The sequence below is a fragment of the Antechinus flavipes genome, chromosome 4 (assembly GCF_016432865.1).
Source record: "Antechinus flavipes isolate AdamAnt ecotype Samford, QLD, Australia chromosome 4, AdamAnt_v2, whole genome shotgun sequence".
NCBI classification, from domain to species: domain Eukaryota; kingdom Metazoa; phylum Chordata; class Mammalia; order Dasyuromorphia; family Dasyuridae; genus Antechinus; species Antechinus flavipes.
In genome coordinates this window covers 256713699-256739735 of record NC_067401.1, presented here as the reverse complement: position 1 = coordinate 256739735, position 26037 = coordinate 256713699, and the positions used below count along the sequence as shown (strand labels likewise).

The window sequence follows — 26037 nt, the reverse complement described above, 5'->3', positions numbered from 1 at the left end:
TTTTTTTTAAAGAAAGGTTGACTTTTTCCCCCACATTATCTACCATAGCAGATTGGAAACTCATTTGTACCTTAGGAAGCTGCCCAGGGTATTGGGAAGTTATATGTTTGCCCACAGGTTACATAGCTAAGTATGTCAACGGCTGGACTTGAAGTCAATTCTTCCTGACTCCAAGGATATTATCTATACCCCACTGTCACTCCAATCCAAAGCCTTAAAAAAAAAAAATATTGCTCTGGAACTTGCATCACGTTAACTAGCCAAAATATCTATTATCTACTTAAAGCTCTCAAAAATATCTTAAAAACAATGTTTTCACTGCCTAGACAGACCAACTGACAATGATAATGAGAAAAGACAGTCAAGTACTTCTCTGAAATTATCTGCACTTCTGGAAGTGACATCCTGGCCTGGATATAGAAAAGAACAATTTTTACTTGACTTAAAATAGCTACATATTTTTAAACTGCCTGGGAAGTTGTACCAACTTAGTATTTCTTGCTATTTGTTACCCACTAAATCTTAAGGCACAAAAGGTAAAAAGTTTAATAAATTTAGTGTGGGATACATTGTTTCTTACATGGTTTTTGTTTTATTTTTTGTTTATCCATGGCTTTCTAGTTCTTCCCCCTCCACCTTCTAGTACTTTACTCCCACCCTTTCACCCCACCCCATCCTGACTAAGAATTGTTACAAAGTTCAGGAAGAAGTTTTAGGGAGACCTATGAAGCTGAATTGTATTTTCATAATGGTAGGTTACTGAGCACAAATCAGAACCTTAACCACTGTCTAAAGATTTTTGTTTGTTTTTTACACTTTTAAAACTTGTTTTTGACACTAAATTAACAATTTGTTCACCCCCTCCCATAAATTTTATGGAAAAAACTCAATTACTGGTGAAGAATCCAAGCCAACGCCAAAAATGTGAGGGAGAAGCTGAAGAGGTTTGCTTGAAGGTGACTGCCTGAAGAAAATTTGATCCGGCCTTCAACCGCTGGATAAACTACCCTCATTTTGTTGATGTATTCAGAAACTACATTGATATCTTGGTCACCTAGAAAATAAACAGAGAAAATGACAGGCAGCAGAAAAGAACAAAGGAGGAAATACAGTGAAAAATTGGTTTAGTTTTCCAATTCTTCTTGGGATTAAGCTATTAAGGAAAATTTGCCCACCTGAAAAGGGTTTTGGGAATAGACAAGCATGGAAAAGACTTATTACCATTATTGCCTCTTCCCTCTTTTCTGCAGGGATAGGAGACTAATCTTGCCTGTCCCTTTCATAAGGTCCTGAGTAGTCCATAAAATGAAGTTAGGCAAATGTGGGGATTTCTTCTCCAAAAGGAGAAAGTGATGATGGTGGGGAGAACAATGCGGTCTGACTACAAATAAATGTAGATAATTGTGGTGACCACAGCAGAATTATACTTGGGAAAGTCTGTAGTTCAGATGTGGGGAATGTATTGTCACTGAGTATCCCTGATTTGGGATTATATCAGTATGGAAAACCCCTGGTATGAAAACTCTATCTAGCAATGTAAAGCAGCAACTCCCCTAAACTTTCAGTCTTAGAAAGTTTGGGTCCCTGAGAAGATAAGTGACTTTCCATGGTCACAGAGCCAGTATGTGTCAGAGATGAGACTTGAATGCTGCTCTTCCTGAGCCTCAAGCTTGTCCTCTATGTCCTGTCTCAAGACTTTGCCTGTGGATATGGAAATATGTACTTAAAGCAGAGGAACACAGAGCAAACTAGATCAGTAATAGTGGTGTGGCAAACTGAAATGGTCTGTTTATCTTGACCCTGGTAGGTTCAGTTAACTTTTTAGATGTTTTCACTTGTCAGAAATTGTCATCCATAGAATTTCTAACATCCCTTAGCCTGGGCCTGGAAGATTTAGAGCTGAGCATGAAAATCCTTCCACTGCCAGTAGAATAGCATGGAGAGGATTTAGATTTTCTGTTCCCATTTCCTTTCATCTTGTTCTTCTTCCCCTTACATCTTCCTCCCTCTTGCACATAGCACCAGCCTTCCTATTATGAAATGATCCCTAGCATCAAGCTCACTCCTTATGGTATTCTACTTCCTTTTTCCTTCTAGTCTTCTCTTAGGAACCAAATTTTTGTTCAAATAGCACTTTTCCCCTTCATTTCCCTTGGTCCTCAAAAACAACAGCTGAAGTGAAAGTGAAGTGAAACGAAGTGCAATTAGATGAGGAAAAGGAGAGACCATCTAAGTTCTGATCATGTGTCTATACATCTATTATCTTCTGCTGAGGAAAACAAAAAGGAGTATGACTTTGTTGCTGGGATTTTTTCAAAGCAGGTGACTCAAAGGAGTTTTTTCCCTTCCTTCTTTCCTTCTTCTCTTCCTTCCATAGTGGGTTTAAAATTTTTTTTTCCTGTCTGTCTTGAATGATCTGAGTGAGTGAGTGGTCACAAAAAGCACAAGGCCCTTGGGAAGAATGGAACTGAAAATGAAGTTAAATGATCTTAAGGAAATTCCTTCAACTTTTGTCTTTAATTTCCTTATTTGTAAAATGAAAGGTCTGGACAAAATAACCAATAGAGTTCTTTGCTACGTCTAATGTTCTGTGCTGTTATGACACTGCTTCTGTGACCATATCATTCTTTTACTCAGTAAATTCCAGTGGCTCATAATTATGCTTAGGATCATCAATATAAGCTCCTCTTTTGGACAATTTAAAGGTCTTCATAACCTGGTCTCTTTCTATCTTCCCAATATTTTAAAATAATCTATGCCTCTTCATTTATTCTATTCAGTTCAGCTATTTTGGCCTAAATGTTGATCAGCACACTTGACAATGCATTTAACATCTTCATGCTTTTGCATTGGCTTTGCCTCATGTCTGGAATGCACTCCCTCCTCATCTCTGCCTGTAGTAATAAGTACAATTATGTAGTGCTTTAAGGTTTGTAAAAGGCTTTGCAAATATCTCATTTTATTCTCACAACAATCCAGTTACATAGATACTATTATTATGCCCATTTTATAGATGAGGAAATTGAATCAGAGATTGTGATTTGCCAATGATCTCATAACTAGTAAGTATCTGAGTCTAAATTTTAACAAAGGTCTTCCTGATTCCAAGTCCATTCTTTTTTGTTTATTTGTTTACCTGACATATAATATTTATATATATATATATTGTTTACTATGTGCCACACACTGTGCTAAGTAATTTTACAATTGTTATCTCATTTGATCCCCAAACCACTTTGGTTGGCACTATATTAACTCCATTTAAAAAAATTCCTATTTTAGCCCCCCCGCCCTTTTATTTTTTATTTTACAGATGAGAAAACTGAAGCAAAGAGATTATGTAATATGCTAAAGTTAAATAGTAAGTGTCTGCAGCTGGATTTGGTCCCAGAACCAGACTTCTAGCCAATGCACCACCTAGATGCCGACAATTCCTGGCTTTCTTTAAATGTTACCTTCTACCTAAAACCTTTGGTGATTCTCTTCAATACTGTCTTCTAGAATTCATTTTGTACTTATCTATAATAATAGATACCTATCTAATAATATAATTATATAAGGTCTTCAATAGGTCTCAGTTTAACTGAGGCTACATCCATTCAGTGCTTAGGACTGGGTAGCAATTGAGACAAGAATCTCCTCTTTCACCTAGTCTAAACAAACAAATACACACACACACACACACACACACATATACATATAAGTATATATGTATATGTGTATATATATATAAATGAATGATTCTGGGAGGGGAAGACCTTCAGGATTTCTGACCAAAGCAGAAATGACTTGCCCCATTTGGTCATTGTTTGGGTTCTGATTGACTCAGATTGAATGTAAATAGTAATGGTGGCTAAGAATCTGATTTTGCTTTTTCTTTTCTGTCTGTCTTCATAAAATATATCATGTGTGCATGGAGATGTACTGCAAGTAAAATGGTTCTTAGACTTACCAGAATCATGCTTCAAAGATTCATCTCTAATCATTTGGAATCCATCCCCTCCTTCAGCAAGGAAGCTTGGGAGGACAAGCTTGTAGACTTCATCCATTTGGAGAGGCACATAAGTTGGCACTCGGCACTTGGTACAAAGGACATCTAAACTAATTACTCTCTGCCAAGGACTTTGTTTCAGATCATAGACTACATGGATTCCTAGGAAAGAAATGTATATTTAAGTTATTGATGAATTTAGGGGTTTCTGAAGAAAGACAAGGTCTTGAGTGGAAATCTCACTGGAAGATGGAGGGAAGAAATGCACAATTATTCCAAGTGAGGTTGTGATTACCATTGCACAAAAGGGAATGGCTAAACAAACTATGATATATGACGTCAAAAAGGACAAAACTAAAAAAATTCAGAGAATCATAGGAAAAAATATGAAGCAATGCAGAATAAAGTAAACAGAACCAGAAGTCTAATGTACCCAATGATTACTAACACTGTAACTGGGATAGCAAATGCTATTATTATATGGCATTGTTAATTACATATGATATGATTATTATTAATTATATTTGCTAGCAAATATAGTTACTAATTTGATCCACAAAGAAGAGAAAATTCATCTTCCTTCCTGTTTTATAGAGGTAGGGTCTGGGAGCTATAGGTATGGAACATTGTTTATTATTTCAGACATGGCTGAAGTTAGTTTTGCTGACCACTCCTCTTTTTTCTTTATTCTTGCTAGTAAAGAATGACTTTCTGGATCAGGAAAGGGAAGGAATATAAGTGAAATGAGGATGATGTAAAAATAAAATATTGGAATAAAAATTTAAAGAAATATCTCTCCCCAAAATCTTAGCACAGTTTAAACTTATTAAAATGTAGACAACATTAAAACTTGAGACACTGTATGTGTATATGGAAGCCAGAGACACTATCCCTCCATCTCAGAATTAGAGATGCTTATACTAATACTTATTAAAAAATGAGCCAATAAAGAAGAAAGAACCCAACCACAGATACCTACTATGGGAGCAGGAAAAACTGGGGTTCATCTTCAGAGAGGATACTGAAGTAAAAAAAGCTTCCACCCCAAAGAGTAATGTGAAATAGCTTCCAGCCCAGAGAAAATTTATTGAAGAAATCAAAAAAGAATTTAGAAGTCAAATGAGAGACATTGAGGAAAAACTAAAACAAAAATAATAATAAAAACCATCCAAAAAAACCAAGATTATGAAAAGAAAGTTATCCAAGTATGAAAGGAGATATAGTCTCAAAGATGAAAATAACTCATTGAAAATTAGAATTGGGCAAGGGGAAGCCAGTGAAGCTGTAAGAGACCAAGAAATAACAAAACAGATTATAAAGCATGAAAAAATAGAACAGAATTTGAAACATTGTATAAGAAAAAAAACAGATCTGGAGAACAGATCAAGAAGAGAAAATGTAAGAATAATTGGACTACCTGAAAGATGTGACCAAAAAAAAAGGATCTTGAGGCAATAATGGAGGAAATAATCCAAAGAAATTGTCCTGGAGTGATAGAACATGAAGGGAAAGTAGAAATAGAAAACAACCCTATCAATCACCACCTCAAAAAGATTCCTCTGTGGGAAACACATAGGAATATTATTGGCAAATTTTGAAACCTCCAGATCAAAGAGAAAATTTTGCAAGAAACAAGGAAAAAACAATTGAAATATGCTGGAGCTACAAAATTAGAATTGCACAAGACTTATTAGCAATTACAATAAAACACTGCAGGTCCTGGAATCTGATCTACAGACAGTCAAAAGAACTAGGTCTGCAGCCAGAAATATCATATCCAGCAAAATTTTTTTATAATATTGAAAGAGAAAAAAAATGGACATTCAATGAACTTGCAGATTTTCAGGATTTTCTATAAACCAAACCTGAACTTAATAAAAAATTGAACATGTAAGAGCCAATATCAGAGAGCAATTTCAAGGAACTCAAGATGGATAAATTCTTATTTATTTTTTGCATGGGAAATTTATAGTATATGTTTAAGATTGACATCAACAATACAACAGCTCAAAACAAAGGTTGTCATACAAATGAGGTGCAGATGAAGAATAGACAAGAGGTATTAGAGGAGGGAGAATAGTTCTGAAAACATTTTCACAGTTAAAGGTTCTGATAAAGGCCTCATTCCCAAAATATATAGAGAACTGACTCAAATTTATAAGAAATCAAGCCATTCTCCAATTGATAAATGGTCAAAGGATATGAACAGACAATTTTCAGAGGATGAAATTGAAACTATTACCACTCATATGAAAGAGTGTTCCAAATCATTATTGATCAGAGAAATGCAAATTAAGACAACTCTGAGATACCACTACACACCTGTCAGATTGGCTAAGATGACAGGAAAAAATAATGATGAATGTTGGAGGGGATGCGGGAAAACTGGGACACTATTGCATTGTTGGTGGAGTTGTGAACGAATCCAACCATTCTGGAGAGCAATCTGGAATTATGCCCAAAAAATTATCAAATTGTGCATACCCTTTGATCCAGCAGTGTTTCTATTGGGCTTATATCCCAAAGAAATACTAAAGAAGGGAAAGGGACCTGTATGTGCCAAAATGTTTGTAGCAGCCCTGTTTGTAGTGGCTAGAAACTGGAAAATGAATGGTTGCCCATCAATTGGAGAATGGCTGGGTAAATTATGGTATATGAATGTTATGGAATATTATTGTTCTGTAAGAAATGACCAGCAGGATGAATACAGAGAGGACTGGCGAGACTTACATGAACTGATGCTAAGTGAGATGAGCAGAACCAGGAGATCATTATACACTTCGACAACGATATTGTATGAGGACATATTTTGATGGAAGTGGATTTCTTTGACAAAGAGACCTGAGTTTCAATTGATAAATGACGGACAAAAGCAGCTACACCCAAAGAAAGAACACTGGGAAACGAATGTGAACTATCTGCATTTTTGTTTTTCTTCCCGGGTTATTTATACCTTCTGAATCCAATTCTCCCTATGCAACAAGAGAACTGTTCGGTTCTGCAAACATATATTGTATCTAGGATATACTGCAACATATCCAACATATAAAGGACTGCTTGCCATCTAGGGGTGAGGGTGGAGGGAGGAAGGGAAAAAAAATTGGAACAGAAACGAGTGTCAATATAAAGTAATTATTAAATAAAAATTAAAAAAAAATAAAATCATGATCTTAGAAATAAAAAGTCTCAGCACGGGCAAGATGGAGAAGGTATAAAACTTACCGCCCACCTGCAGGAACTCTCCAGAGGATTGGCCATAGCGATGGACACTGTGCTCAAAGGCCTTTTTCAAAGTGGAGCCTTTTAACTCAATTAGGTCAAAAGTGCCCCCAAAGGGCAACACAGCAGCCAGGTTTTCCCATGTGATTGTACCTGTGTGGAGAGATCACAAGTCATGGCCACAAAGGATCAGTTGGAAGAAACCCTAAGTGAACATTTCCTTAATACTAGGGAAAGGGAGGTAGGAATAATAAAAGGAATGGAGGAGAACAGAAGACAGCATCAGTTGTATCTTGACAATCATTCCCATAAATCACAAAGGCTCTCTAGGAGGGCCTCTAGTCTTACTCTGTGCCCTTGGGAAACATGTTGCAGATTTTAAATTATTCTGGAGTGAATAGAGCATCAGGCCTGCATTCAGACTTGAATTCAAATCTAGCCTCAGACACTAGCTGTATGGCCCTGGGCAAGACATTTAACCTCTTTTTGGTAGTTTCCTAAACTGGGGATAATAATAGCTACCATCTCCCAAATTTTTTGTGAAAATCAAATGTGATTATAATTATTAAGCCTAGCATATAGCAAATGCTATATGAATGTTAGTTATTATTATTATTTAGATGCCAAAGGAGGAAATACTCTGAATGAAAAGATCTTGCTTGTAAGGTTCTTTCCAGTTTTAAGTGCTATTCTGCTCCTACAGTTGGATTTCCTGAAGCTAGGAAGCTCTTTCTAAGATGGAATCATCAGCAGTAGAGACAAAAATTCCCAAGACACAAAGCCAGCTGGAAGAATATACCATTGTTCTGTTCATCGATGGGGGCTCGAATGCCTCCTGAGTTCAGGATACACATGGAAACATGGTTCCAAGTCTTTTCATCAGGATGTCTAAGGTTGTTGTTAATCTGTAACAGGAGCACAAAATGATCTTAAACATTTTTGTATTTTCTTCCTTGGTGAAGACCCCAGAAACTCATCTAGCTCAAAACTAGCAACTTAAATTGCTTTTGCTCCTTCTAGGATCCTTCCACTATATTCAACTTCTGTGCCTTTACTCAGGCTGTGCCCTATTCCTAGCATGTTCTGCCTCTTTTCTTCTACCTTTTGGAACTCACAGCTCCTAGATTCAGCTCAAGTTCCACCTTCTGCAGAAGTCTTCTCCTGATTCCACATTTTCCCCTCATTCTAGCTGCTGAAATTACTTTAATATTTGTGTACATGCAGTTTTCTCCCAGTAGAATGGGGGCATTATCCTGGGGGGGGCTGATACTATTTAATTTTTATTGTCTTACTACCAGCATATGTCTCAGTACCTGGACATATATTAATAAATGCTTGTTCCAACTTTTATTTATTTATTCATTCATTTATTTATATTTGGTGAGGCAATTGAGGTTAAGTAACTTGCCTCACAATGCTAGGAAGTGTTAAGTGTCTGAGGCTGAATTTAAACTCAAGTCCTCCTGATTTCAGGTCAGTGATTTATGAAGAAATGACTAGTGGGAGCTCCAAAGCTTAAAAACATTCTCCATAAAGCTATTTGATATGGGGGATCTTTATGTTTTCCTTAGAAACAATAACTAAGAAGGGAAAAGGAGAGTTCTCCTCAGTCTGAGGAGGCACCTGAATACTTTCAGACCCTCATGATTCTAAAAAGTTATTTTTTTTAGGTGAAACTCTACTGAAATTCAGGCACCTCCAGATAGTAATTATCTCCTTCTTCAAGTCAAGTCAATTAGCACTTATTAAGTACCTACTATATTTCAATGCCAAATACTAGGGATATAAAGAAAGATAAAAATAGTCCCTACTCTCAAGCAGTTTAAAAGACGATAATCTATATTAGATTAAGGTCTAATAGGAATTAGATTCTTGTTAAATAATATTTTGTAGTCAACATTTCTGAGGAATTAAGGCAGATAATTACATATTCTGTACCTTTTTCTGAGGAAATTTCATCATATGTATTCACTTCCCATTCTTAGTTAAGCCCACTTAATGAAAATCTTCCAATTCCTCATTTCTGGCTTGGATGAACTTTTTTTTCATGACTACTCTGTTCATTCTTCACATAGAATCAAAGAGGTCCTGACTGAATCCTTCGGCATTTTAATGCCTTGTGTGTGTGTGTGTGTGTGTGTGTGTGTGTGTGTGTGTGTGTGTGTATAAATAAAAATTTCAGGAAAGAAAAAACACGAGATATCACCTCTCAGTTTCTCTCGACATATGAACTACAGTAGGCTTTGTGCTCAAGAGACATTCTTGACAATCATTCTATCTAGTTAATTCTTTTAAAAGAAAATTAACCTGATTATTTGTCTCTTTATTCCTACCTCCTTTTCACTTGGGAAATAGAAAAAGAAAATAGGTGAAATAAAAATATATTGTCAAGCTAAACAAATTCTCAGATTGACTATAGCCAAAAAAATGTATGTCACATTCTGCACTTCAAGTACGTTACATTTGTTGGGAAGTGGAGAGCATGTTTCTATAAGTCCTTTGGAATCATGATAGATAATTGGGCAAAATTTTAGGTCTAATAAGCTACACCTTACATTGAACTAATGATGTTGATAAATATGGTGTTATCTTCATTGATTTGCTAGGGTTTGGGTTTTTTAATTTTTTGGTCCAAATCTGTGATATCTTTGGTATGGAAATTCTCTCTTCACCAAATATAAATACAAATACAAACCAGAAACTCATCTGGCACTTATGGTCTTAGCTTTCTGTGGCAATGAAGAATATTCCTATCTTACAAAGGATAAAAGTAACCAACCAAGTTACATCATTGAGATGATTTAGGTTTTGTTTTTTTTTTTTTGAGGTTTTTTTTTTTTTTTTATGAGCAAAGAGAACTCTAACTAGAGAGACTTTGGCTTTAACAAAAGTTCACATTTATGTGGCACATTAGGCTTTTGCAAAATCTTTCCTGAATGACAATTCTGAGGGGCAGGTAGTGTAATTTTATTATCCCTCTTTTATGACTGAGAGGCACCCTGAATAAAGAACTGGCTTTGAAAGCAAGAATACCTTTGACATATAGTGGCTGTAATCCTGGGCAAATTACTCAATACCTTGATGTTCTAGGTCAGGGGTTCTCAAAATGTGTTCCAGAAAATCCTCGAAGAATCCCTGAAACCCTTTCAGAAGGTTTAGGAATTCAAAATTAGCTTTAATTTGTAATGTGGTAAATATTTATAAATATAATCCACATAAACAATTTATAAAGATACCAAGAACAAAAGAGTAGGAGTTACTGTTCTAGGTAATTCTTTCTATCCTAGAAAAGTTGCAAAGAAAATGCCAATCTGCATTAGTCAGGGGAGTTTTCTCAAGTGGAAGTTATCTATGCCGATTTAATGCCTCAATGTTTTAAAACTGTCCTCAGTTCTGAGGTTCAGAGAAGTTGTGGTTTGCCTGTGGTCATCCAGCCATGAAGGGGTAGAACCAGGCCTTCTGAATTCTAGTTCACTTCTTACATTTTAGGTTTGTTCCTTAATAGAAAAGAGGTACTAGTTTGCATGGGCTTGTTATTTGCAGGCAGGCAAGGCAAATTTTATGATCTTGCTGACATTTCTTCAACAACACTGAAAATTATTTTTACATTTAGAAAATGTAAAATTAAAATAATATATATTTTAATTAATAATGTTTTATCTTGTTTTTAACATCACCTACATTTTCTAATGTATCTTTTTTCCTGTCCCCAATTGTCACCCCTACTAACAATGCATTTAAAAAGAGCACCCCCTAAAACAAACTAACAAAAGTTTAGCAAAATTAGCCATGGCATTGAAAAATTATGCAGTGCTTCAAACCTATAGTCTGCTACTTCTTCAGCAACAATATTTTTATTTTAAAAATTACCCTTTTTGAGAACTCTGGGAAGATGGTGGAGTAGGCTGGTAAATTTCAAGCTCTTCAGATTTCCTTCATAAATAGAACAAATTTGCACCAGGGCAATTATAGACTGGTGAAAAATCAAGAAAACTTGGGACAGAACAGGGATCTTTCAGATATAACCCAAGAAGATCTGAAGAAAGATCCTGTCCTGGGGATTAACCTATTTGAAGTGCAAATTTTTCCAGGCTAGCTCCCCAGAAACATCAAGTGGGGACCCCTCAGGCTAGCTATGTGTGGCTAGAAACTCAGCAAGAACCACAGAGACTTTCACCTCTGGACTGTTTGTGAGTTGGGACTGAGTCCTGGAAGACAGAGGGAGCCTCAGTTGATTGGGAGTCAGGTCCAACTGTGCTCCTAAGATGTGACTCTGCCTGGGAAGGAGCCAGCATCTTGTGAGTGCAGAGGCAGTGGGATAGGGTCACTGATGACTGTGGGTACTTGCAGAGGGTGCAAGCTTTTGTTTGGGTTCCTGATCAAAGTGGAGAGCTGAAAGGAAGCTTGAGCAACATCCCTTACTCCACAATTAGAGATGCTTCCATTGAGACCTCTTATTAAAAAAAAAATCTGCAAAGAAAAAAGAATCCCACCATTGAAACATATTATGGGAACAGGGAAGACAGGGATTCACCTTCAGAGGAAGACATTTTAGTAAAAAAAAAAACCCAAAGAATAATGTTTAATGGCTCCCTGCCCAGAGAGAAAATATAGAACTCAAAAAAGAAATAAAAAGATTTAACTAACCAGAAAAGGAAGTATCTTTACAAAGATAAAAATAATTCTTTGAAAATTAGACTTGGGCAAAGGGAAGTCAATGAAGAGAGATCAAGAAATAACAAAACAGATTATAAAGAATGAGAAAACAGAACAGAATGTGAAACATCTTATAAGAAAAATGACAGATCTGGAGAACAGATCAAGAAGAGAAGGAGAGAAACATAACTGGACTGCTGGAAAATTTTGTGACCAAAAAGAGAACTTTGATACAATAATGCAGGAAATAATCCAAGGAAATTGTTCTAGACTGATGAATATGAAGGGAAAGTAGTAGAAAAAACCCACTGATCACTATTTCAAAGAGATTCTTTCTAGAAAATATACAAGAATATTATTGCCAAATTTTGAAACCTCCAGATCAAAGAGAAAATTTTGCAAGAAACAAGAAAAAAAAAACAATTGTAGCTCACTGGAGCTACAATTAAAATTGTATAAGACTTATCAGCAGCTACAATAAAAGAATGCAGGTCCTGGAATCATATCTACCAACAATCAAAAGAAATAAGGCCTGTAGCCAAAAATATTATATCTAGCAAAATTATCTATAATGTTGAATGAGTAAAAACAAACACTAATTGAAATTGCAGATTTTTAGGACTTTTTATCAACCAAACCCGTACTCAACAGAAAATTGAACATATAAAAGCCAATATCAAAGATCAATTTTCAGGAATTTAACATGAACAAACTGTTAACATGGATAAATCATTTATTTATTTATTTACTTTGCATAGGAAATGGATTCTAAATGTTTAAGGTTCACATCAACAATAGGGTAACTCAAAAGAAAGATTGGCAGAGTTAAGGTAAAAATAGTATTCATGTTATACAAATGAGGTGCAGAGGAAGAATAGACTCAGAGACATTAGAGGGGAAGGAAGGCTCATAATTCTGAAAATCTATTCACATAAGGAATGGATTCAATAGACCGTTCTATTAAAAAACGTGGGGAGAGATGTACAGATGGGGAAGAAAAGAGTGAGGGAAGAAGGGAAGGTTCCTTGGCTGGGAGGAGGTTAAATAATAACAAGGCAAATTATGGAGCAGAATATAATTAAAGAGTCAGCAGAGATAGGAAAGATGTGTGTGTATGTGAAGTGTGTCTATGTGTGAGTGTGCATATGAATATATATATCTACAGCTGTATATATAAATATATCTTTTCTAACTATAGCTTGCTTGGGGGTGGGAAGAATAAAGAGGGGAAAAAGAATAAAGTATATAAAGTGCTCAGCAGAGAACCAAAGAACCAAAGGAAGAAAAGAAAAAAATGGACATACATGAATATAATTTCATATATATATATTTTAAATTCTCCCTGATGTTCTGCTAGGCACATGACAAGGTTCTTTTTTGTTTTGCTTTATTTTGTTCTGTATCCCTTTTCTTTTTTTTCTTGTTTTTTTCAAATAAAATAATTTTTTAAAAACTACCCTTTCTTATTTAATATTTTATATTAAAATGCTGTTCTTCCACCAAGCAAAAGGATTTCTGAAAGCAAATCAACAGAAGTAGCACAAAAATATTGGATGGACCGGTTGACTTTTGGATAGCTAAATCTAACTAATTTAAATCTAAGCAATGCCTATGTAATATTCAGATAGGCCTTTTGTGTATATTCAGATCATTTTTAAAAAATGGAAAACAAATGTTGTCTAATTTTTGGACAACCAATAACAATTCTCAAAATGACAGATTGTTTTTTTTTTCTTTTTACATATGTCCTAATTAGCAATGACCCTATTTCCATAACAGCTGATGAGTCTTTCCAGATGTTCTCAATGTTATGAGAACCCAATTACTACCAAGGCTGTCATAGTGCTCTAAGTTTACTTGTAAGTTACTGCCAAAAATTTTATATTTATACACACACACACACACACACACACACACACACACACACACACACACGTATTTACCTGTTTATGTAATATATACACATATTTAAAAGGAAACTTCCCCAATGCTATACATTTCAATTGCAAACGGACTGGTGGGTTTGAGACATCACTTACCATAGCATCACAAATCAAATTTCCCATGTTGCATTCTCTAAAACGGCAGGATTGTGTGGAGCCATCCAGATAAACAATGGTTTTGCCTAACTCCTGCTTAGAATAATTGTCCAGTTTTATTCTCCAACTGTCAATTTCTGCTTTTATGAGTGGATCTAGAAGAGAAGCAAACCCTGTGGTTAGAGCTGGTTCACAGACCTTACACCAGTTCTGATTCTTGAGATCACATCAAGTTGATCATCACGTGTCTGTTTTTTGACCCAACAATGCGACATCATTTAAAAAAGACCGATTAAAGTCATCAAATTGCTGGAAACAACCAAGATGCAAGTAAACTTGACAGTTCCAGGATTAAGAAAGACTTTAAGATTGAATCTAATAATTCTGGACAATAAAAAAGACAGGATATCCTGTCTTTCAATCAGTCAGAGCTGGCAAAACTGCAAAACATCATAGAGTTTGACAGCACCTGGCTCAGGAACACTGGAGGGTAGATTGTGATTGATAGTTGGGGATTGGAGGAATGGGATCTAGTTAATAATACTGGTCTTTACTTTATCCAAAGAAAAGATCAACCTGAGGTATTCAGACATGAGAAAACTGATAGTATCCTATGATAACTCAATCAGATGGAGCAGGGACATATATGTAGAGGACATAATCAGAGTAAGAAGAATGCATTGAGGAATGATTGTATTTTTAAATAGCTTACTGTTATGTATGTTATATTTACTGTTAATATGTAATATTTACTGAAATTCCTTTTTATTTGTCTCATAATTAATATCAATTGCTCAATAAACATTAAGTATCTACCATATGCCAGGAATTGTGCTGATTACTGGACAGACAAAAAGAACCAAAAGACAGTTCCTGCTCTCAAGGAGATTACAAGGAGAGCAGGAGATTCCTGCTCTCAAGGGAGACATCATCATCATTATCATCACAGCTAACATTTATATATTTACTATGTATAAGCTTTACAATTATTAGCTGATTTGATCCTCATGACAATCCTGGGAAAGAAGTGTATTAAACTGAGGAAAGTAGAAGTTCAGTGACTTGCCTAAGATTACACAGTAAGAATTGGTGACTAGATCTGAATTCAGGTACTCTTGTCCCTAGGCCTAGATCTCTATCCACTGTATAACCTAATGTCCCAACAACATTATAGGAAATATGCAAATATGTGCTTTGTACAGGATAAATAAAAAAAAATTAAGAGAAAAGACATTGGATCTAAATAGGATTGGGAAAGGCTTCTTGTAGAAGGAAGTATTTTAGTTGGCACTTAAAAAAAGCCAGAGGAGCCAGGAAACCAAGATTAGGAGGGAGAGAATTAATTCCATGCATCGGGGAATGCTTGGATTCCAGAGATGAAGTTTTTTGTTTGGGGAAAAGCAAGGATGACAATATTGTTGGATCAAGGAGCATGTTTCAGGGAATAAGGCGTAAGAAGGCTGAAAAGATACAAATGTGTGTATGAGTCAGTGTCTTGAACTTGTTTTCTTGAGTTTATATATTTTCCAGAAATATTAAACTCTGAATATGCTAGAAGCCCAAAACAAGTTAAGGATGAAGCCCCACTTGGAGTTGATAGAATTTTGCTACTTTCAAGACTAACAGAGATCTCCGTGTGCCCTTGAAGGCCAAGTCAGCTACAAACTTGGCTTCAACAACCTATCTCAGGATGAGAAATTGTTTATAAAGCTGACCTTTTCAGATAAGAGCATCTTCTCTCCATGGTCCAGGCAGCTACCAAGGAGTAGCGTGGGGTTCCTGTCCTCCTGCTGCCCTACCCCTTACTATTCTTCCCTCCTAAAAGGGAGAGGATTGCCCTTCTCTTTTCCCATGAGACCTTCACTTTCTACTGTAATCCTTAAATACCAAAGGCTTTCTCTGTGTCATTAGTCTCTTTGGTACTCTGTACAAGTGGGGATCCAGTTTGTATTTTTTTCTTCTTTCTTTAGTAAAAAAAAAAAAAAGTTACTATTTATGCCTTTTGGAGTTGTGACTATTGATTGATATTTGTTAAACCTGAGAAAGAACACTGTATGGTTAAAAAAATACCTACAGGTCTGTTCACTTTAAATATTATTTAAATAAAGAAAAATATCAGCTGACTATCTGTGCTATCAATTGTCTATTTGAATATTTATGGCAGTAAGGTGAGCAACAGGGGGAAGGGGAAAGGGAGGAGAACTTGCTCCCAGTCTTTCCTTTTGTTCTCCATCACCACTGCTGCTACAGGTGCTAGTGTATATTCACTCATTTTTCCTCCTTTCTTATTTAAGAGTGTTTGGAAAGGGAAGTGACAGTGGAAAAATGTCTAATATGGTTTCAGTTGAAGGTAACTGATTGATCTAACATCAAACCCCTCTTAAGATGCTTGAGTAACTTCTGATACTCAGTTTCCTTTAAGGTCCTTTTCTTTTTGAAGTTAATATTGGCTTTTCTGGTCTTGGGCAAGACAACCTCTCTGGGACTCAGTTTCCCCATCTGTACTAGATGACCTTTGAGGTCTCATTTAGTTCTCACTTCTATGATCCATCTATAATTCCATAATATTCACTTTCGTCTAGACTTCAAAATCTGAATCACTTCACTGCTTTCCTGAGATTAAAGAACTATTCCTTAGGATTTGCAAAATCCCCACCCATCCCAGTTCCCCAGTCTTACCTTCTGGGATGCTGGTGTTTAAGAAGATGGGATTTCCATGGGATGTGGCTACATTTCCTTCATTGTCAAATTCAACATTTAGATATCCCAGATATTTTCCAAATGCATATGCTTGAACAACTGGGACCTTCCGCCCGTCATCAGCTGTGACTATGAATGGATAGTCCCCAGCAGGTATTTCCTTGGATGGAAGAGGACGGCCTGAAACCAAAAAGATACCATTATCCTATAAGCCTGTGTTCACAGCTGTGCATCTGTTTTGGTTTCTACATAAAATTGATCAGGTACTAACTAAATTCCCAACATGGTTAGGGACTTCCCCCAGAAATGTAGTCTAAGGAATTAACCAAGCTTGGCTTTTTTCCCTCCTTTTTTATGAGGAACCTTCACATCACAGACACTCATACTCAGACCCATTTCAGAAATTCTTTTCATTATTGTTATTGTTTTGACTTCCCCTTTTCATGCTCTCCACTGGCTTATACATATATCTTTCCTTTTACCTAATCATCTGCTGGCCAATTTTCTGGTTATGAGCTTCCACATTTTGGTAGACTGGATCTCAGTTCAATTCAAAAAGCTACTTCTCACTAATACGTTCCGATGGGCAGTCAGGCCATAATATAATAGTGGATTGCCAAACTATCCTAATTGAGCAAGACTTCTTAACCTTTTTTGTATCATTCTTTGGCAGGCTGGTGAAGCTTACTCCTCCATTGTCTTAGATAAACTTAGTAAGTAAACCAATTATATTGGAATTAAATTCATTTTCTCTCTCTCTCTCTCCTTGTCCCTCCCCCATCCATCCATCCATCCATCCATCTATCTATCTTTAAAAACAAATGTTTAGAACTCAGATTAAGAACATTGTACTAGGAAGTCATTTTAGAGGATGGTTTTTTTCCCCTCAATGAAATAGATTTTTCTTGTTATCTTTTAGTTTTATATCACCTAAATTCCTCTTTGAAGCCCTTTGTCCTTTAGAGAAGAAAGCTTATAACTCTTTATAACAGAATTTTTTTTAAAAAAGAGGAGAAAAAAATGAACAGAAACATTAAATACATCAAGAGCTGACATTCTATGCAATATTCTACACGTGTGAGTCCTTGGCTTCTACAAAGGAAGGGAGGGAAGTATCTTCAGAGAGTCATTTTGTAAACCAGCAAGGTCACCTTACACTGGGATGTCTATTATATGCTTTGTGAACATCATTCAACTCAACAATTTAACAAATACCTTTATGCACTGCACAACAATCCCTGACCTCTAAGTAATGCACATCTTACTGGCTGATAGAACTGCATTTTATATAAGCTTGGACAGAGCTGCATGGGCTTTGATACAGAAAGCCTATACAATCCTGCCTTGTCTTAATGCCTGAAGTCTTTCTATATAATGGGGAATCTATTGGAGATTCTAAAATAGGACTAGTGGGCTCAGGCTGTTTGTGAGTGAGAAATGTAGGACTCTATGTACAACAGCATGTTCTTCCACCATCATATTCCTATACATAGAGCCACAAACAGTTTGGGATTTTAATGTAACAGATTTCAGGCTTCAAAAAATATAATGGAAAATCTTCTGAATATAAAAAGTCAATCCAACCAATTAACAGCATTTATGAAGCACTGGATATGAAAGGCAAAAAACAAAAAACCCAACAACATTCTAGTCATGGAGGGGCAGCCAAAACAAAGGCATGGAGATGGGTGATAATATGTTGTATGGGAAGAATAACATAAAGGAAATCAGTCCCTATTCTTTGTCTTTCTTTCTCTTTCTTATTTCTTTACCAGCCACATTCTTTCCCTCAGACCCCCTCATGAAGCCTAAAATAATCAAAAAGAGAACTCAAAAGTTCATCTGACACATCAGTAGCCCAAGATGAAGTGACACTAGTATAAATTCAGGCAAATTGACAATAGGATTCAAAGATAACTGAAGAGCCAGATCATCATGTCCAACACTGGCCATGGAAGCAATAAGAAGATAAAGTACATGCTGCCCAGTTGAGTCAAAAAATTATGGGAGCAGAATTTCAGAGATTATTCAGAAGTAATGTTGATGTGGGACCAATCTTACTGTGTTGGGATTGCCCACAATGGTTCTGTTAACAATTGAAATGTCCTTGGTTGGGATATCAGCTCAGCTGGCCACATGCTAAACTGAAAAGTGAAGAAAGGGCTGTAGGTGAGGAAGGGGAGAAAAGGGAAGGGAATAAGCATTTATTAAGTGCCTACTATGAGCAAAGGCCCAGTGTTAAACTCTTTACATGTATTATCTCATTTGAGAAAATGAGGAAAAAACTTTGCACTTTTAAAAACATTTAAATTAAACTTTAAACTACCAAAAAAAAAAAAAAAAAGAGCAAGAAGCACAGGTAGAATTGGAGAGTGTGGAATAATGTTGAATAAATCTGGATTTACCAAGTAATGGAATGTTAGAGCAGACTCCTTCATTAAAAGTCAAATTATAGCTCTCTTTAGACAGATAAATAGTGTAATGAATAGAATGCTCACTCTGAGTCAGGAAAACTCATTTTCCTAAGTTCAAATCTGGTCTGACACTAGTTGTGTGACCCTGGGAAAGTCACTTAACCGTGTTTGCCTCATCTGTCAAAGACCTGGAGATAGAAATGCCAAACCACTCTAGTATCTTTGCCAAGAAAACCTAAATGGGGTCATAGAGAGTCAAACAAGACTGCAAAATGGACAAGACTACAAAATAATTGAACAATTCTGCATAAAGAAATGAAAGCTTATGTTGTATGGTGATCAACTCTACTTAGCTCTTTTCAAAAACAGAAAGATCTAAGGCCTAGGAGTAAGTAGAATATTTCAGTTCTGGAACCCAAGTTTTTCATCCTTCTAACCTTTTGATCTCTCCATGCTTCTCAAATTCCATTCTCAAATCCAAATCTTAGAATTCCTCTTTTCACTCCTGGTTCCTTTCTCACTCTCTGTATTCACTATAGAACTAGAAATACTATTTCTGACTTAATTCTCTTAATAACCTAAATCTGTGCCAGGGCAAGACAGACCACAGTTGATTAGATTGAAGGCATACTCCCAATGGCACTCTAACCAAGAAGGCCTATTTGTCTGTTTGTAAGGAGAGCAAACAGATCAAAGAATTTTTAGCTTTTGAGTCAGAAGTTTCTATCTAAGGACATAAATCCTGTAGAAACTAGGATTTTTCAGTTAAAAAAAAAAAAGACATTGCTACACCAGATTTCTTATTTACTTGTATCCTCTGAAAAAGTCTTGGTCTTGATTTGAAAGCCAATAATTAAAGAAAAAAAGGTGTGTACATAAATACCCCCAGGGAGGGTGGGAGATCTGGTAAGATTTTTGAAATTCCAAGGAAAGTACTGCATGATGATGTTATTCATAGTTTACACTGACTTCCAGCTTCCAATGTAAGGACTGAGTGATGATGGGTGTACACAGTCCTTAAGTAACCTCATGAACATCAGAATAGTTGAGGTTATCAAACAATTTCAAAAATTTTCCTAGCTAAACTCACTCTATTCTCAGAACTACAACTATCTTAAGGTATTGGGAAATTCTGCTGAAGGGGATGGGGTAGACTCTGAAGCATTATTCCTATTTTAGGAATTGGAAAGGAGAATAATGCCCTCATTTTCTCCATCCCAAATTTACTTATCTGTGTTCGTGATTTTTCCCTTGAAATAAAATATAAACTACCTGAATGCAAAGATTCTTTTATTTCTGTCTCCATAGTGACCAACACTTTTTTTTTTTTTTTTAGTGGACCTGTGATTTCATTAGCATGAGGAATTCTTAGTGAGATATCTCCCTCTACCAATGCAGATCAGTATATCTATACTAAATCTTGGAGAGTTGTCTGGAACCAGAGCTACACAGCAAGTATGTCAGAACCAGAACTTAAACGCAGGACTTTCAGACTCAGAGTTAATTATAACCTTCTGTTACATTTCCTCTCTACTACCACACAATAAGAACTTAATAAATGCTTTTTGATTGTAGCAAAATGTTCAGGGATGGGGAGGGGAGAGCGTAGTTTCCCAGCCCATCCATAAGGGGGCAAAGTAACTCTGTGCTCAACTCTTTCCCCAGAGCCAAGTTAAAATAACTTCATAGAAGCCAAGGAATCTTTAGCATTCTGGTGAAGCTTATGGTTCCCCTCTTAAAATTCTGTTTTTTAAATGCATAAATAAAACACAAAGAATTATGAAGAAAACCCAACATAATTAAAATGCAACTTTATATATTTATATAATTATATATATATGTATATATATATATATATATATAAATTCACTGATGGTAGATTAAGGTTTTTTGTGCATAGGACGCAGGAGATAGACCAGTTCAGGAATCTGTGGGAGATACTGGGCAATTAATGGCAATAAATGGATAATTTGCAAAACCGCGCTCCTCCTTAGACTTTACTTAGCAGACTTTCACTTTTATTTTGCAAGGGAAAAGTTGCTAGCCTGCTGTTAGATCTCAGGGCAAACATTATTTAAGCAAGCCACTGCTGCTTTAGGATCTTGTTTAGACTAGATAGACCTAAAGTTTTTTGCTTTTCCTTTAATCCTTTTTTTGTTCTTTACTATTCACATGCTAACTAGCCTACACAAAGAACAAGGGAGAGAGTGGAAGTGATGTGGCCCATTTTCCACTACCAGGGCCTCCAAGTTTTACTCTTAATGGCAAAGACTTCAGCCTCTCATCTCCCCCCCCCCCCCCCTTTTACTTTTTTTTTTTTGACATCCTAGCCTCTCCTCTCAAATCTAATCCACAAAACCATTAGCACAAGAAATACAATTTCTACAGCAACATTCCTCATCTGAATCAAGTGATTTGAGACCAGTCTCTCTCTCCATGGCATCAACCTCCAATTTTAGAAATCTGATGTGTTCTCTTGGCTTTTGAGAAATCTGAGGTACTAGTTCCAGCTCAAGCGTGACCTTCTTACACCAGCATTATCAAATGAGAGAAGATTTGCAAAATATTTAGCATATTGTCTGGCATACAGAAAAATACTATATAAATGCTTATTTTGTTACTCCTTATATAAAGCTTATGCAGATCCTCCAGCTGCTGGTATTCTCCCTTCTAAACCATGTTGCATGTATTTGAACAGATGTTGTATACATGCGTATGGGTTGTCACTTGTGATAGGACTAACATTTACCAGTGTTTGGGGAGAAATGATTATTTCTTTCTTATAATCATAACCAATTGTTGAAGCAGGATTAAGGTTTTTTTCTTATTATTTTCTCATTCATAAATCTATTCATTCATACCTATAGGTATACAGCCAGCCTCTGAAGAGCAAGGCTAATAATAAGATGAAATCTCAGGCAAATGAATCCCACTGGAAAAACTCAGATCTAATCAAAAGGTAAAGAATTTCTAATCTAGGTGAACTGGTAGATTTTGGCCCATTGTATTTTAGTCAGATAGGTCTGGGTGGAAGTAGATTCTTCTTTCTGTCTAGATTACCCTGGATAGGGTAGTATGGTTTAGATAAGTCTCTAACCAGGAATGAGTTTACAAGGTCACTTGTGACTCGACTCTCAGGGATACCCAGTCTTCTAAGGACATATAAGTGTTGTGTGGGTCCCATGAGAGCTCTTTGGTTTACAAGAGAGAGCCACCACAGGTTTATGAATGAGAAAATAATAAGAAAAAAACCTTAATCCTGCTTCAGCAATTGGTTATGATTATAAGAAAGAAATAATCATTTCTCCCCAAACACTGGTAAATGTTAGTCTTATCACAAGTGACAACCCATATGCATGTATACAGTGTGACCCTCATTAGAGTAAGCTCACCTCTCATTAAAACATTCAGTCTCTTATTACTTGTTAACCAATAAGAACTGATTTCGACTCTCAGGGATACCCAGTCTTCTAAGGACATATGTGTGTTGTGTGGGTTCCATGAGAGCTCTTTGGTTTACAAGACATAGCTACCACACGTTCGTTGACACAGCTTTTCTTTCCCAATTCAAATATGTGGTAGGATCAGACTCTTTTTTTCTTTCCTTCTTAATACATACTTATTGCTTGATTGAATCAAAGGGATAACTAGGAAAAAAAACAAACCCAAGAAGAGAAAGTAAAACCTAAAAGTTTCACACAAGTAAGCATCAGACAAAGCTACTAAAGTTATGTTCGGAATTTAGGAACATGAAAAATCTATTTCACAGCATGACTGGAAGAGGTACTTCTTTCTTTCCTTTTTCCCTCCCTTCCTCTCTTCCCTTCCTTTCCTTCTCTTCTTTTCTTCCTTCCTTTCCCTCCCTCCCTTCCTTCCTTTCTTCTCTCCCTTTCCTTCCTTCCTTCCCTTCTTTTCTTCTGTCCCTTCCTTCCCTCTCTACTTCCTTTCCTTCTCTCCCTCCTTCCTTCCTTCCTTCCTTCCTTCCTTCCTTCCTTCCTTCCTTCCTTCCTTCCTTCCTTCCTTCCTTCTTCTTCTTCTTCTTCTTTTTTTTTTTTGGTGGCAATCAGGGTTAAGTGACACACAGCTACTACATATCAAGTGTCTGAGTTTAGATTTGAACTTAGGTCCTCTTATCTCCAGGGCTGGTTTCCATGTAACCCAAGGCATTTACTTTCTAAACTATTTAGAAAAGAGATGGGAGTGATTACAGATGCATTTGGCCAACTCAGCAGAAAAGACAGATAAGGAAAGCCCATCGGCACATAGCAGTCTGGCTTTCTCTGCATCTCACACTCACTCATAACAATCTCTGGGTTTTGAGTAGATATATTCCCAGCTTAGTCACACCTGCTAGAGCTCGTTTCTCTTCCAGTATATTTTTTAAAAACCCAGAGTCACCTCCATGGTAGGGTTAGACAGCAGGATGGCCTTCCAGAGGTGGACTAATTTGGACTAAAAGGAAGAAAGGATGTTTGCAAAGCCTCAATTACATAAAGTTACAAATATGTTGTAAAATATAAGCCATATGTTTAAAATACATACTAGGAATGGATCCTAAAAATAAAAGTTGAAACAAATTTAAAAATAAATATGAATAATGAGAAGAAAAATTCATACTGTGATTAGAACAAGACTTAGGAGTTTAGAGAATAAGGCTTAGGAGTTAAATTTATGGGACTTGTCAGATTTAGCATATTAACATGTAAATGAATGGATATTTTAAAACATGTTTGCTTAGCAAGTATTTAGTAAGTACCTACTTAAGGGTTGGGAGTACAAAGAAAATATGAGACAGTCCTTGTTATCTCTAGAAATTCAGTTTAATTAGGGAGACAAGTTGGAAGCAATTATATACAAACTATATGTGGTGTATACATATAAACAATATATGTGTGTATGCATGTATATATAACTATATCTTATTTGTACATAACCATATATATTTTAATATATATAATATTTAGTACAATATATACTGTTTGTACATACACATACCACACAGTATTAAAGTGTTAAGCACTTTCCCACAATTTTGTGTCCACTGAAATTGCTTCCTCCAACCTATTCCACCTTCTACCCCCCTCAGCCTCTCCTTTCTCTCCCCCTCCCCTTCCTAGAGAAATCTCACTGAATCTTCTCTTCAAATTTTCACAAATTTGTAACTACTTTAGATCATTTCATTTCCTAGCTCTGGTACTTACTGTGTCACGAAAAAGCCCCCCACTAGTCTTGCCTAAAGACTCCAGAATCACTGGGATCTCTCTAGGCCTTAGTTTTCCTATCCATAAAATGAATGTATTATTGTCAGTAGCCTCTAAGCTCTCTTCCAACTCAAAAACATGATTCTATCATCTATTTTAATGACCAAAATAAAAATAGGCAAATCCAGGGTTTTGCTGCTGGTTAGAATGAAAGTGGCAAAGCCTGACTGGCTCTGGGCCAGAGAGAATGCCCTGGTGCTACCCAAATAATAAAGCTGCAAAACCCCCAAATATTCAACTAGCTCACCCCTGGCAGGGAATGAGTCCCCTCTTCTTAGCTTTATCATCCCTAGCTAGACCCTCCCTCTTGCTTCTAATTACTAAAAACAGTTCTCTGATAATAACACTCTCCTCCTACTTCATCTCCAAATTTACTCAAATCATTCTCTCACCTAGATTCAACTGACCTTCTTCTAGCCACTAGTTAAGTTACTCATGAACCCAGCTCTCAGCTCCCTCAATCTGCCTGCTTCTTTCCCCATCTATTCCCAAGGAAGAAGAGTTTCTGGAACATTGGATACCTAAACTAACAGTCTTAGTTCTGTTCAGACAATACAGAATGATATTGGGAGAGCAGAGGAATGAATGGGTCAGACTTCTTTTACTCTGTTAGCTGTCTTCAGTTTGACTAGCATTTCCGCCATATTTGCCCTTAGGATCTCCAAATATTCCACATTTCATTAGGATCTTATATATCGAGGGAAATACTCTTTGGGGATGAGTTGTTTCATCAAATTGACAATATGGTTCTAACTCTTCTCAGCACTACATGAATTCCTTTAGGTTCAATTTAAAAAAAAGTAATTTATTTCTTAAGTCAATTCTTTCATTATCAATATGAGATATCTATAGGGGAGAAACCCTCACTAAATTATTTCTGAACTCTTATCTGCATGTTGATCTTTGAGTGAAATGTATACTCTAGGCAGTTTTGAACTTAGAGTTAGGAAAATATGAGTTTAAATCTTACCTCAGATACTTAACTAGTTATGTAATCATGGAAAGTCATTTAGCCTCTATCTAACTCAACTATAAAATTTCCTCAACTGTAAAATGGTAATAGTGTTTACCTTGACATATTATTCAGTTTTTCTGACTCTTCATGACCCCATTTGAAGTTTCTTGGCAAAGATACTGGAATCTGCCATTTCCTTCTTTAGCTCATTTTAAAGATAAGGAAGCTGAGGAAAACAGGGTTAAATGACTTGTCTGGTGTCCTACAGCTAATAAATATCTGAGGCCAGATTTCAACTCATGAGTCTTCTTGACTCTAAGCCTGATATTCTACCACCTAGCTGATCTACCATGGCACATACTAGGTATACAATAAATGCTTATTTCCTTCTTTTAGTGAGACCTCATGGATACTCTTTTTTTTTTTTTTTTTTTTTTTTAGTTTCAAAGAATCCTTTATTACAACTAAACAAACAGTAGTAAAAGATAAGAAGAAAAGCAGGAAAAAAACAATCAGTCCCATGAAAAAGGTCCAGAGTACTTTGAATAACAACCTGTTCAGCAGTCCAGCTAAAATACTGGCAACATTTACTGGAAGTCTGCAGAAGCTGATAAATGGCTTTTTGAAGCAAGAAGGTCCAGCTTTGCTAATCTACTTGTAAAATTTGTACTGCAACCTGCAGTGGATATTCTTTAGAATATAAAATAAGAGAAACAACTTTTTTGGGAGGACAATAGCAGTATCAGAGCTTCTAAAAGGGGTGGGAAAACTTTTTTCTGTCATTAAGCCACTGGAAGGGAGA

At 36.1% G+C, this 26037-nt stretch overlaps 1 protein-coding gene across 1 annotated transcript in view; it reads right to left on the bottom strand.

The window, feature by feature from the left end:
• Positions 1-522: 522 nt before the first annotated feature.
• NT5E (5'-nucleotidase ecto) overlaps positions 523-26037 on the bottom strand; it is an 81454-nt gene continuing 55939 nt past the window's right edge. The window contains exons 4-9 of the mRNA XM_051997357.1: positions 16585-16785; positions 13906-14060; positions 8010-8115; positions 7214-7363; positions 3953-4153; positions 523-1054 (exon numbers count right to left, since the gene is read on the bottom strand). Of these exons, the coding sequence (XP_051853317.1) occupies positions 891-1054; positions 3953-4153; positions 7214-7363; positions 8010-8115; positions 13906-14060; positions 16585-16785 (977 nt within the window). The 3' untranslated portion in view covers positions 523-890. The remainder of the gene's footprint in view (positions 1055-3952; positions 4154-7213; positions 7364-8009; positions 8116-13905; positions 14061-16584; positions 16786-26037) is intronic.